At 37.0% G+C, this 13,974-nt stretch overlaps 1 protein-coding gene across 1 annotated transcript in view; it reads right to left on the bottom strand.

Annotated features, from left to right (window-relative positions):
* Positions 1-1,948: 1,948 nt before the first annotated feature.
* Positions 1,949-13,974, bottom strand: part of Sinhcaf (SIN3-HDAC complex associated factor) — a 36,631-nt gene continuing 24,605 nt past the window's right edge. Inside the window, exons 5-6 of the mRNA XM_077798918.1 lie at positions 10,322-10,472; positions 1,949-3,962 (exon numbers count right to left, since the gene is read on the bottom strand). Of these exons, the coding sequence (XP_077655044.1) occupies positions 3,803-3,962; positions 10,322-10,472 (311 nt within the window). The 3' untranslated portion in view covers positions 1,949-3,802. The remainder of the gene's footprint in view (positions 3,963-10,321; positions 10,473-13,974) is intronic.

The following is a 13,974-nucleotide window of genomic DNA, read 5'->3' as shown; positions in this document are numbered from 1 at the left end:
TAATCCCATGTATGCGTGTTGCAGAGAATGTTTTGTTTTAGAAGGCTTATCTAAGTGGGGCCTGAGTTAAACCTTAAAGATAAGTAGATATTGCTTAGTTATATGATGTGGAAATGGGTCAGGGGGAATAATGTATGTGCTTCCATACATTGGAATAATGATGGAGAGTGATAATGTTTATTCCTGCTGTTTCTTCCAAACCCTTGCCCTTTTTACATGGTCTGTTTATCTCCTGTTTCCACTGACCACTTCCTCCCTCAACCATTAGACCAGCAGTAGTAGTAACAGCATCCTATCACTAGCACCAAAGTTACTGGTCCTGGGAACTATACTCTCCCTTGAAGTACCTGTACACCTTGTACACATAAATAAAATCCCTTTATTAAACTTTCCTCCTATTATTCAATTTCAATAAGCCATCAACTTCCTGCCAGCAACCTAAGTGATACAAAGCTCTACAGACAGTTTGAGAGATTCCAACATATTTTACATGACATTTAGGACCATGAGAATGGAGATGGTCTGAGAAAGCTGAAGGTAAAGCCTGGACCAACAAGTATCTGAATTAAGAGATAAAACTGGAAGCCAGTGTTATCAGTCAAGAATATCTCAAGAAGGCTGGAGATAAAACAAGATGAAAGTCCTGGGTTCAATCCCCAGCACTGCAATAATAATTATTATTATTTCAACAGGGAAATCACTGTGATCACATCAATTGCTGTGAAAAGCCTGAAAAAATAAGATGAGGGCTTTGGAATTTCCTATGAAGCCACCAGTAAACTTTGAGGTAGCAAGGGCAGTATGAACAGCATGGAATGGTTTAGAAGTAGCTAAAAGTCAAGAATGCACTTGGTACTTATAAAAAAAAAAAAAAAAAGGGCACAGCCCTGTGCTCACCTGTAACCCCAATTTCTGGGAAAGCTGATGCAGAAGCTAGAGTGGGCAATTTAGCAAGACCCTGACTCAAAATTTAAAAAAAGAACTGGGGTGTCACTTAGCAGTAGAACATCTGGGTTCAACCCCCAGTATGCGGGGGTAGGGGGGTCACCATCAGAGATTGGGAAGGGGTGGGAGGTGTTCAGTTTTAACATTACCAGGGACCTTCTGAGGCTGTCCTTAAACTTACACTCTTCCTGCCTCAACCTCCTGAATTGCTGGAATTGCACACAGATGTGATAGCACCTAGCACAAATTTTGCTTTAAGTCGCTAAGTTTGTGGTAATTGTTATACAGCAATTGATAATACAGATACTATCACCTTTCTACTATTTGAAGTTAACTCCACAACTTCAAAGTAACTACAATAGGTGCCAGCAAAACCATCTGAATTATTTCAAAGAAAAATTTAAACTTTTCAATAGGGCTTGTAAGCAGGGGGCTCAGTGGTAGAGTGCTTGTCTAGCATGTATGAGGGAGGCCCTAGGTTCAATCCCTACACACATCCACACATTAAACTTCAACAATACTATAACAAGTTTTGCCTATAAAATCAATCTTCCCCAGAAAATAAAACAATCTGAAAATTGATGTGGATTATACCTCTTAGGATTCTTCATAATTCTGTAAGGAAGCTGGGGGGGGGGGCGGGTATTAAGGAAAAAGTATGTTGAAGGTAACGTTGAAGCCAGCCAGAAGCAACTTTGTGTCACCCCGTCTCAAAAAAAAAAAAAAAAAAAGAAAAGAAAAGAAACACACACACAAATCCCTCTAAACTGTATTGCTCAAATGGGTAATAATAAGAGGTAGGAGTAGAGGTAGGTGGGAATAAAGAGAATTTTCCTGCCTCGTGTCTTTGTTACCATACTATAAACTTAAATGGAATACCTGTGCAGAACAAAAACATTATTCTGACCAAAGACCTTTAACACAAAGCCGCAAAACATCTCCTTTTATTTTCTAATAAGACTAAATTTATTCAATAACCTAGTAAAAGTTTTGATTATAAGTATCCAACAGTATAAAAAGTACAAAACAGATCTGTAGATTTCTAATATATTAATACAAAGTGCATGACTACATACAGTACATCCTACAGGCAAAGAAAGGTGGAAGGGGAAAAAGAAGACTGTGGTTGAGGTCTAGTAATAAATAAATAAATACAGAAGTAGAGATGATCCATATTATAGTATATTCTACCACCAATACTGCAGCCAAAATGTACAAAAAAAAAAAAAAAAACTATTTCAAAATAACTCAGGAGAATGATAATGGCTGGACTCTTGTAATACACCTCAAAGGCTATGGGAGAGCCGACCCAACTCACTGTGTAGTCTGTGCATATGGTGGCTTGTAGCATGTAGGTATTCTCAAAAGGAAGAAATATAAGTTTAGATTAAGAACTACAAAACTATAGGGTACCCATAAAAAGTAGCTCACTCCTTACTGTGATGCTATCCAATTTTTATAATCCAGTTTTAAAAATAAGCACTGAGTCATGTTATTACAAGGCAGGCAAATATTTGCCTCCCTCATGTATGGAAAGTTTGAACTGGTGCTATTTTTTTCCTGAATTTTTAGAAAAGAAGCAATAAGAATACTTTGGTTTGGGTTCAATAAGAGGCTTTTAATAAGGATTTTAGAATTAAAAGCTCCAGTTTCAGCATTATCTCAATGTTCAGAAAGCCTGACTATAGAAGAAGCCAAACCAACACTAACCCCCTTAGCATGAAACCACCTTTCTTCTTAGTAAATTTTACTTTTAAATAGTGGAAAAAAAAAAAAAAAACCCAAAAACCCCAACAGGTTAAAACAAGTCAAACACCTACTCTATGCAGATAGAACCTTCACAAAGGTCAACTGAAGTAATCCAGAGCTAAAACTGAATTGTGAAGATTTCAATGAAGTCACCAGTCATGTAACACAAATAAAGTCAATTATTTACACACTCGGACAAGCCCGACAAGCAACGTGCCCAAGAAGCATTAACCTTTGCTTTGTGCCATCCTGAAGACTTGCACATAGTTTAACATTTTTAAGAGTGTGTTTTCCACGGTGTGGTAATGCTTTGGTACTATTCATATAAGATCTCATCTATCCCACCTACTCACCTCTTCTCCAAGAGGAGATTTCATTCTGCTTGAAAAGTTTCACATAAATTAAAATCTTTAACAAATATTAATATGAAGGAAGGTGACACAGGATGCAACACATACAGTCAAGCTTCTCTCTATATAATTAGAAATTACTTTCTCCGTCAAGGTATTTGCACCAAAAAGCTCAGTCTGTCCTGCTTAATAATCATCAGTAGTACAGGTTTGATTCATCAGAAAGTTGGAGAGACTCAATTATATCAAAATTATTAACAACTACCTCTAGGGACAAGACATGTTATTGAGTTATGACAAATCTACTAACATGAGGGAAAACAAGTGTAGCCAGCCATCTTTAAAAAATGCCCCAACCACTGCTTCTCAATATAGAAAGACTAAAAACTACATATGGTTTATCATACAACAAATCCCATCTGTGTCCCCTGAAATTCCCCTAATTTAATTCATTAGAAGGGGATTATTAAAAAAAAAAAAAAAGACTTAAAGAGCACTTTACAGCAGCATTCAGCTTTCCTATGAAATACTCAGCATCTTAAATATTATGTACACTTCTTTTTTTCTTTTAGTAAGCTAGACACTGGCTTCAAAGTTTATGGGACTGGAGGAAAAAATAACCCATTCAAAACTATTCTAGAAAATTGTCTTTTGGCAGAATAGCAGGTATCCAAGTTAAAAATAGTAAGGTCAGTTTGTTGCTTTGTGGTCTTTTCAAAATTTAAATCATTTTTGTTCCCCTTCTACATAAACCTCAGTCACCACTCCTGAGTAGAGATGGGCAGAGGTTCGGGCCCCTGCTCCTCTGGCTTCTCTGCAGCTGTCTTCTTATTGCTGCAGCAAGGCTTGAATAGATGTGTGTCAATGAGGACTTCTCCAAAACGGCCTTTATAGATAATCCCACAACAAATTTTCTGTCTGAAAGAAAAAAAATGGAGAAATATATTAATAAAGCAGAATAGAATACCAAAAGCATACAAAAAACTTTACTCCTCATGTAATAACCAGCCCAACATGACCAAAAGGCTGTACTTTGATAATCTTCTCACATTCCCAATGAAAGGGCTCCTAGAGTTACCCCAATAGCTAAAGAATGGGAATTACTCAAGTCTCTTTAAATTCCACAATGAAAATTTTTCTCAAGGATGGAGGAAGAAGTCATTCTGAAAGATAGCAACTGCTATTAAAGTTGTTAACTGTTTCCTCCAAATATCAACATTTTTGGTGTGGGATGGGGTGGGGTGGGGTGCCAGGAATAGAACACAGGGCTTCTCAGCCACTGAGCCACATCCCCAGCCTTTTTAATATATATTTTTTTGAGACAGGGTCTCACTAAGTTGCTTAGGGTCTCACTAAGTTTCAGCCTCCTGAGTCTCTCGGATTATAGACACACACTACTGCACCAGATATCACTAATTTTTTTTTTAGAGAGAGAGAATAAATTTTAATATTTATATTTTAAGTTTTTGGCAGACACAACATCTTTATTTGTATGTGGTGTTGAGGATCGAACCGAGGTCGCACGCATGCCAGGTGAGCATGCAACCACTTGAGCCACATCCCCAGCCAAGTATCACTAATTCTTGAAGAAAACCATCCACCCCAAACAAGCTGATAGAGCTTCTGGTTTTATTTCAGTTAAATACTAAAAAACCATATATGCATTATCAAATATACATAAAGGCATCCAAAAAGGACAACTGCAGGGTGTGGTGGTGCGTGCCTGTAATCCCAGGTGCTCAGGAGGCTAAGGCAGGAGGATCCCAAGTTCAAGGACAGCCCAGTAATTGAACAAGGTCCTAAGCAACTAAGCAAGACCTTGTCTCAAAATAAAAAATTAAAATGGCTGAATATGTGGCTCAGTTGCTAAATACCGCTGGGTTCAATCTCTAATACCAATAATTTTTTTTTTATTTTTTAAAGACAACAAAAATCAGTGCATCACATATTATAAGAATGTTACATCAATTCCTATGAATTCACCTATATGACATTTTCCAGTCCTACCTAACTCCCATTTTATTCTCTCCTGCCTTAATTTGTAGTTTATTATTCCGTTTTTTCTTTACACTTCATGGTTTTGCTATCTGTTTGCATCTTTGAACATATTGCTCAACAACTCATCATAAAAACACATGCACATGCCAGGTATAGTGGCACATGCCAATAACCCTCAATGACTTGAGAGACTGAAAGAGAAGGATAGAAAATTCAGCATTCACTCAGTAATATAAAATCCCTGGGTTCAATCCCCAATACCACAAAAACAACCCCCACCCACCCACACAACGTATTCTCCAAGTTTTTGCTCAACATTGAGTAACTGAGATTCACATGTAGTTAGGGGGCTTTACTTAAAATAATTTAAGTATAATATTCCAACATGTGAATATACAAGTTTTATTTATCCACTCTTTGCTATTACAAACACTGCTGTACTTGCCAGGGTATATCGCCTAAAGTTTTCTAGGTCATGTTGCTAGGATATAGGAATGGGATTATCTTCACCTTTACTCAAAAATGCCAATTTATTAATCAATGTGGTTAGAACTATTTATACCATAACCAACATTTCAATTCTTCTTCAACATTTGACAACAGATTTTATTCTATTTTTAACAATAATGGGTAGAAAATGCAATTTTAATTTATATTTCCTTGATTATCAAATTTTTTAACATGTTTTCATTTAATGAACTATTTCATTTGTTTAATACCAAGGCCTGTGCCCAGTTTTCTGTTCCTTTGTCTTATACTTCCTTTCACAGGAGTTGTTTATGTATTCAACGTACTAATCCTTTGGCAGATGTATTAGATATCCTCTTCCTTCCTTCCTTCCTTCTACTAGAAATTGAACCCAGGGACTCATGTAGGCTACAAAACCACATCCTCTCAGTTTTACTAAAACCATGAATGTGGTATGCCTCGTTAGTTATTTAAAATGTTATTCAGGGGCTGGGGCTGGAGTTCAGCGGTACCACATTTGCCTGGCATGTGTGAGGCAATGGGTTCGATTCTCAGCACCACATATAAAGATCTATCACCAACTAAAAAAAATTTTTAAAAATAAAATGTTATTCAATAATGTATATGATTTTTAGATATTTTCTACATAAAGGGTTCTATTTTTTTTTTAAAGAGAGAGAGAATTTTAATATTTATTTTTTAGTTTTTGGCAGACACAACAACTTTGTTTGTATGTGGTGCAGAGGATCGAACCCCGGGCCGCACGCATGCCAGGCGAGCGCACTACCACTTGAGCCACATCCCCAGCCCCTACATAAAGGGTTCTATATTTCCCGCTAGGTTTTATTTATTTATTTACTACTAGGTTTAAAAAAATATTTTCTAATGATATTCTAACACAAAACTGCCTTGGCTTAAATTCTGTTTGACGTAAGTCAAACACACAGTAATGTGTAACCTTAAATAAATTACTTCCTTTCTACCCGTTTCCATAAAATGCATCCTACAACTGTTTTAAGGATTAAATGAAATAATACATGCAAACTACCTATAAAGCACTGTTCCAAGTGTTTACTACTGCTGTCACTACTGTTACTACCACTAACCAACAATCACCACATCATCCATAGCTACTGAATTTGCTAACCTCCTGTGACAGTAAACATTCCTTGATTTATTCCTAATCTGAAGAGAAAATGCTTTCATTTTATCACAATTAAGTATGATGTTGGGGGGACTGTGGTTGTGGCTCAGGGGTAGGGCGCTCGCCTAGCATGCGTGAGGCATTGGGTTCGATCCTCAGCACCACATACAAATAAAATGAAGATACTGTGTCCACCTAAAACTAAAATAAATAAATATTTTTTTTAAAAAAAGTATGATGTTTGCTGTACTTTTTTTTAATATACCCATTATCTAGGTAACTGAGTTCTCTTCTATGCCTGTTTTATGTTTTGTTTTAAAATTTAAAGAAATGTTTGCATTTGTCAAAACCTTCTCTGTGCCACTAAAATGACACCCTCCCTCATTCAGAAACTGTTAATGTAAGTTATATTTGTTGATTTTCTTTTACATCCCCAAAATATATGTAGTCTGGTAATTTATGGTATCAAAGTTATATTGGCTTTATAAAAGTTTGAGGCTTACGCTTTCTTCTACCCATATCCACAGACCGGAAAAGTCAGTACAAGATTACAATCATTTGATTGTTTAGTAGAACTTGCCACTCAGGGCCCAGGATTTCTTTGAGGGAAGTCTCTCCCTGTCTTAATTGAACCTAGGAACACTTATTCACTGAGCCACATCCCAGCAAACCCCCACCTAACCGCATTTTTTTGGTGGGGGATGGCGGGCGGGGGGTGGGGTGGGGGTGGAGGGGGGACAGTATCACAGTAAGTTGCCGAGGCCGATTTGAACTTGTGCTCTTCCTGCCTTGGCCTCCCAAGCCAATGGGATCATAAGCATGTGTCACCACTATCGGCTTGGGAGGAGACTTGACCACTGAATCAATGTTTATTAAAAGAAAATTCAAGTTTTTCTTGAGACAGACTTGGTTAGATTTTTCTAGTAATGTGTCCACATTACAAAAGTTTAATTTATTGGCAAAGTTGTTCATAATTACTTTTAATCTTTTAAATTTCTACTTCATCTAAGCCTCTTTTTTTCTTCCCTAAAATTGCTTGTGTATGTTCTTTTTCTTGATGCACTTCATAAGAACCTTTTTGAAAACCTACTAATTCTCTCCTCTGTATATCACCTTTCTATCCTATTTATTTCTTGTCTTCCCCCTTCCACCCTCCAATGCTGGGGATCAAATTCATGACTTCACACACTAGGCAAGTGCTGTACCACTGAGCTACATCTCCAATCTTCTACTCTCATCTTTGGGATTCCCGTTTATTATATATAGTTGTATTGGCTTTTCTGTTAGATACATATCAGGTTCTTCATTTTTAAGTCTTCCTTTTGAAAAAAAAATATTTATTTTTAATTATAGTTGGACACAATACTTTTGTTTCATTTATTTTTTTTTTTAAATGTGGTGCCGAGGATCGAACCCAGAGCCTCTCATGTGCTAAGGGAGCACTCTACAACTGAGCCACAACCCGAGCCCAAGTCTTCCTTTTTTAGCAATCAAAGACAATATGGGGCTGGGGTTGTGGCTCAGCGGTAAAATGCTCGTCTGGCGTGTGCGATGTCCTGGGTTGAATCCTCAGCACTACATAAAAATAAATAAATAAAACAAAGGTATTAGGCTGGGGGATGTGGCTCAAGCGGTAGCGTGCTTGCCTAGCATGCGTGCCGCCCAGGTTCGATCCTCAGCACCACATACAAACAAAAGATGTTGTGTTCACCGATAACTAAAAAATAAATATTAAAAAAAATGTTTTAAAAAAAAAAGGTATTGTGGGGCTGGGGATGTGGCTCAAGCGGTAGCGCGCTCGCCTGGCATGCGTGCGGCCCGGGTTCGATCCTCAGCACCGCATACCAACAAAGATGTGTCCGCCGAGAACTAAAAAATAGATATTAAAAATTCTCTCTCTCTCTCTCTCTCTCTCTCTCTCTCTCTCTCTCTCTCTCCCTCTCTCTCTCTCTCTCTCTCTCTCTCTCCTCTCACTCTCTCTTTAAAAAAAAATAAATAAATAAAAAATAAATAAATAAAAAGGTATTGTATCCAACTGCAACCAAAAAATACACATTAAAAAAAGAAAATACTTCTCCATCTGCATTTTTAGTTTCATTGTGCACATCTTGTTTTATGGTGTTATTTAGTTTTTGTTCAGTTATAAACATTTTTTTAAGTTCTAACAATGATATATCCCAGCCCTATTCTACTGTATTTCTACTATACTTTTTGTCCCAGTTGTGATTTATGTATTTTCTGTTTTGCAAACTTTTGGGTAGGGAACTACTCTTATTCTGTAATTCCTGCCTCCTCCATTTTTCTTTGGAGGTCTTATACTTTTTTATTCTTTTAGTGATTACACAATTAATTTATCAAATTCTAAACAGTTATTCAGTCTTATTATCAAAAGGCAAAGAACATTTAGACACTTCTACCAGCTCTATCACTTCAAGTTAAAATGCTATAATTATCATGCATTTCTTTTTTCTTCACTATTACAACTACTGTCCTTGTAAAGTGTTCAAATTTACATAGATGTTTATTAATTTATTTATCCTTCTTTCCTCCCAGAACCTCAATGTGGAATCTCTTTCCTTCTGCTTCTGTGAGGATCAGCTTGCTGGCAAGCTCCAATTTTTTTTCCTAGTCAAAATGTCTCATGAGGGCTGGGGATGTGGTTCAATCAGTAGCACGCTCGCCTGGCATGCGTGCGGCCCGGATTCGATCCTCAGCACCACATACAAACAAAGATGTTGTGTCTGCCGATAACTAAAAAAATAAATATTAAAAATTCTCTCTCTTTAAAAAAAAATAAAAGAAATTCAGGGTCCAAATAAGAAAGTAAAATTTTAAAAAACAAAACAAAACAAAACAAAACAAAAAAAACAAAATGTCTCATGAGGGGCTGGGGTTATAGCTCAGTATTAGAGCACTTGCCTAGCATGTGTGAGGCTCTGGGTTTGATCCCCAGCACCACATAAAACTAAATAAACCAAATAAAGCATTGGGGGGAGGGAGGATGTCTCATTAGCTTTTTCACAAAAGATATTTTTGCATATATAATTTTAGATCAAGAAGTATTATCTCTTGGTCCACTGAAGATATTAATCTACTGTTTTCTTGCTTTTTTTAATCCATGCTTCTTAATGTGTTCCTTTGAAAATAATGTGTTCTCATTCCCTACAGTTGTATTTTGTCTGTAGTTTCACTACTCAATGTCTACAGATGAAAATCTTGCCTTTTGTTTATTTCTTGCATCCTAAAAAAAAAAAAAAAAACAGTCCCTATCTACTTTCTCTTTTTTTGGGCTTTGGGGCCACACATTCACTTAGCATTTGTCCTGGATATTCTTTACTAACTTACCCACCCATTAATGACATTTTTAAAGACTTTAAAAAGGAACTTCTTTAAATTATATGTCTAGTAGCTGTGGTTTTGGAGGGGTTTTTGGTGACAAAAGTTGTAAGTGGGAAAATGCTTCTTGTAATTAAGATGGGTGCTGATTGAAAAGAGATTTTTTGGGGCTGGGGATGTGACTCAAGCGGTAACACGCTCGCTTGGCATGCGTGCTGCCCAGGTTCGATCCTCAGCACCACATACAAACAAAGATGTTGTATCTGCCGAAAACTAAAAATAAATAAATAAATATTTTAAAAAAAGAAAAGAGGTTTTCTGTTGCATTTACCTTTTCCAGTAAGTAAGATCTAAAAAGGAAAAAACTGGTGTTCTATTAGAGCCAGAAGCCATTTCTGTATCTGAGCCATCATCTGACTGGTTACTATAACAAGGAGATTGAGCTGGGGAGGCACTTGAGGTGGTACTGTGAGCATCAGAATCTGCAATAAAGAGAAAAAACAGTTAATTTCATTACATGTAAATGCAACTAGTGATGCTGTTCAACTTCAAATTGTGTTAGTTATAAATAGGCCCACTGTAAGTAATGCTAAATACAAAATGCGATTGGGGTGGGGCTGTAGCTCCGGGGTAGAGTGCTTGCCTTGCACATGTGAGGTACTGTGTTTGATCCTCAGCACCACATATAAAGATATTGTGTTCATCTACAACTAAAAAAATATTTTTTAAAAAAAATGTGTTCAAGGGGCTGGGATTGTGGCTCAGTGGTAGAGTGCTTGCCTCGCATGCATGAGACCCTGGGTTCGATTCTCAGCACCACATAAATGTAAAATAAAGATATTGTGTCCACCTAAAACTAAAAAATAATTTTTTTTTTTAAATGTATTCAATACACCTTAGCCTACTAAACATAGCTGTTTCCCGCTTGACTGTATAGCTGATTGGAAGCTACTGTTTGCTGTGGCTGCCCAGCATTTTAAGGGAATCATACTGTATACATAGCTAGCTTGAGAAAAGATTCAAATTCAAAATCTGAAGTAATGCTTTTATTAAATGCATATTGTTTTCACACTATCATACAATCAAGAAATTATAAATCAGGGACATAACAGAGACTTAAGACTGAATAAATTGGCAAAAAGAAGGTAAAAAAAAAAAGACTTATTTTTTACACTACTGATATTTAAAGATGTTTGCACTGCAATAATTTTTAAGAGAATGTCTGCTTCCAAGAAGATGGAATGCATATATTTTTCTCTGTTCCTCCTGCTTATAGAAGTAAAAACCTGTGCATTACATATAAAACTAACCTAAAACTCTGAAAGGTGATGACCATATATGCAGCTTGAGGCCCAAGGAATGAATGACAGTCATGAATTACCTACTTTTACTGGATTTTCTTTTCACCTCAAATTTGGAAGTGTGGCTTCAGCAAACCAAAAACAACAAAGTGCATAGATGACTCCCTGACCGCCCCCCACGCAAAAAAAACCACAGGGTTCAATAAAAGCCAGCTCTCTCTAGTCAAAGGACCAGGAAAAATGCAATTAAGACAGTTTTCTTTTATTAGACAATAATGATTATCTCTAGCAGCACACTGGTGGCCACTGCCCACCACTCCAAGCAAAGAGTAAGCAGGGAACCTAGATTTCTACCTTCATTAAATTGCTTTGAGGCACCAATATCTCCACCAGGCGCCAGAGGAAGCCCAGTGAAAAGCCAGGACTTATCACTAAGAAAAAAGCTACCTTACCATGTGAAAGTCCTACAAATCCTGCTTCGCTTCCCCACACTAATAACAAGGAATCTTTGCCCTCACCTGTCAATGGTGACTGAGGGATCTGACTTCTAAAAAAAGTAGCAATAACATGGTGATAGCATCCCATCCCCCTTGCCCTGATGCAAGTGTCCAAAAAAGGTAAAATTTAAATAAGATCCAAAGTCTAACAATATAAGCCGAAAATGTCCAAGATTCAACCAAAAATCACATCATACCAAAACCCACAAAGATTCCAACCAAATGAAAAGACATGCCAAAAAGATAGATGTTAGAATTATCTGATGAAGATTCCCATTCCTCTGGGGCGGGGGGCAGGGCTTGAACTCGGGGTCACTGGAGCCACATCCCCAACCTATTTCATATTTTGAGACAGGATCTCACTGACTTGCTTAGCAGCCTCGATTTTGCTGAGACTGGGTTTGAACTCATGATCCTTCTGCCTCAGCCTCCCCAGCCACTGGGATTACAGTCATGCACCTCTGCATCTGGCTTCTAATGAAGATTTTAAAACAGCCATAAGAAAAAACACTTCAATAAGCAATCATGAAAATGTTTAAAACAAATGAAAACATAAGCCAGGCCAATGGCACATACCTATAACCCTAGTACTGTGGAGGCTGAGGCAGGAGGATCTCAAGGTCAAGAAAGCCTCAGAAACTTAAAGTGACCCTGTATCAACATAAAAAATGTTTGGGGGTGAGGCTCACAGACAGAACTCCTCTGGGCTCAATCCCTTGTGCAAAGTGGCAAGGGATAGGCTCAGTAAACAGGCTCAACAGAGAGGACAAAGAAACCTAAACAGTTAACAGAAGAAAGAACAGAAATTACCAAATCTGAACACAGTGAAAACAAATGATTCTCTGAGACTATAACAATAACAACAACAAAAAAACCCTACTGTAAGTCCTGGAAGAATAGGAGAAAGGAAAGGAAAGGAAAGGAAAGGAAAGAAAAAAAAAAGAAGGAAGAAAGATTTTATCAGCTACAGAAAAACACTTTACCTATTAGGGAAAACCAATAGATCCTGATTTTCTAAGGAATAAAGGCAATTTATTAAATGCAGAACTAAACCTGACCAATATTTTTGCCCTCAAAAGTCATCACATAAACATGCCAGAAAACAAATCTTTTGTTTGATACTCACTATGACAAAAGGCTACAGTTCTGCTCTATCACAGCCAATATCATAATGAAGAGTGGAATTTAACACAACCTTTAAACTAAAAACTCCCTGCTCCCAGGACAAATGAACAGAATAATTCTATAATTCATAAAACCAATCAAATATTTATTAAGCATTTATTAAGTACAAAACCCTGTTATATGCTACATAAGTGAAAAATAAAGGATACTAAAGAGCTCAAGTTTGTATTAATAAGCATTTACATAAAATAGCATAAGATTACGTATCTAAAAAGTACCATGAGTGTTTTTAATACATTAATTTATTTCTAGTGTAAATAGCATTCAAGGTCATAAAAAAAAAAAAAACTAACAAAATCCTTAAAGACAGAAGGCTTCAAAGGAATAAGTACAAGAGAATAAAAACTTTCCAAATATGGGGCTGGGGTTGTGGCTCAGTTCTTGAGCACCAGCCTAGCAAAGTCCCTGGGTTCAATCATCAGCACCACATAAAAATAAATAAAAACAAAGGTGGGCTGGGGCTGGGGCTCAGTGGTAGAGTGCCTGCCTTGTAGGTGTGAGGCCCTGGATTCGATCCTCTGCACCACGTAAAAATAAAGATGTTGTGTCCATCTACAACTAAAAGAATATTTTTTTTTTAAAGAGAGAGTGAGAGAGGAGAGAGAGAGAGAATTTTTAATATTTATTTTTTAGTTCTCGGCGGACACAACATCTTTGTTGGTATGTGGTGCTGAGGATCGAACCCGGGCCGCAGGCATGCCAGGCGAGCGCACTACCGCTTGAGCCACATCCCCAGCCCCTAAAAGAATATTTTTTTAAAAAAGATTTAAAATAGAATAAAGGTATTGTGTCTAACCACATCTAAAAAATATTTTTAAAAAAATTTTCCACATAATTAACCTTAGTAGTCAGCTCTACACTACTGAGGAAAGCTCACTGTCCTAGGAAGTGCTTAACATCTTCAAAGCATTTGAAAATTCAGTTATTTGCCATTTTTATTTTTATTTTTATTTTTTAGATAGACCCTAAAATGCTTAGGGCCTCGCTAAACTGCTGAACCT

Source organism: Urocitellus parryii, chromosome 5 (genome assembly GCF_045843805.1).
Source record: "Urocitellus parryii isolate mUroPar1 chromosome 5, mUroPar1.hap1, whole genome shotgun sequence".
Classification (NCBI taxonomy): Eukaryota; Metazoa; Chordata; class Mammalia; order Rodentia; family Sciuridae; genus Urocitellus; species Urocitellus parryii.
Note: the sequence above shows the minus strand (reverse complement) of the source record. Positions and strands in the feature narration are given on the sequence as shown.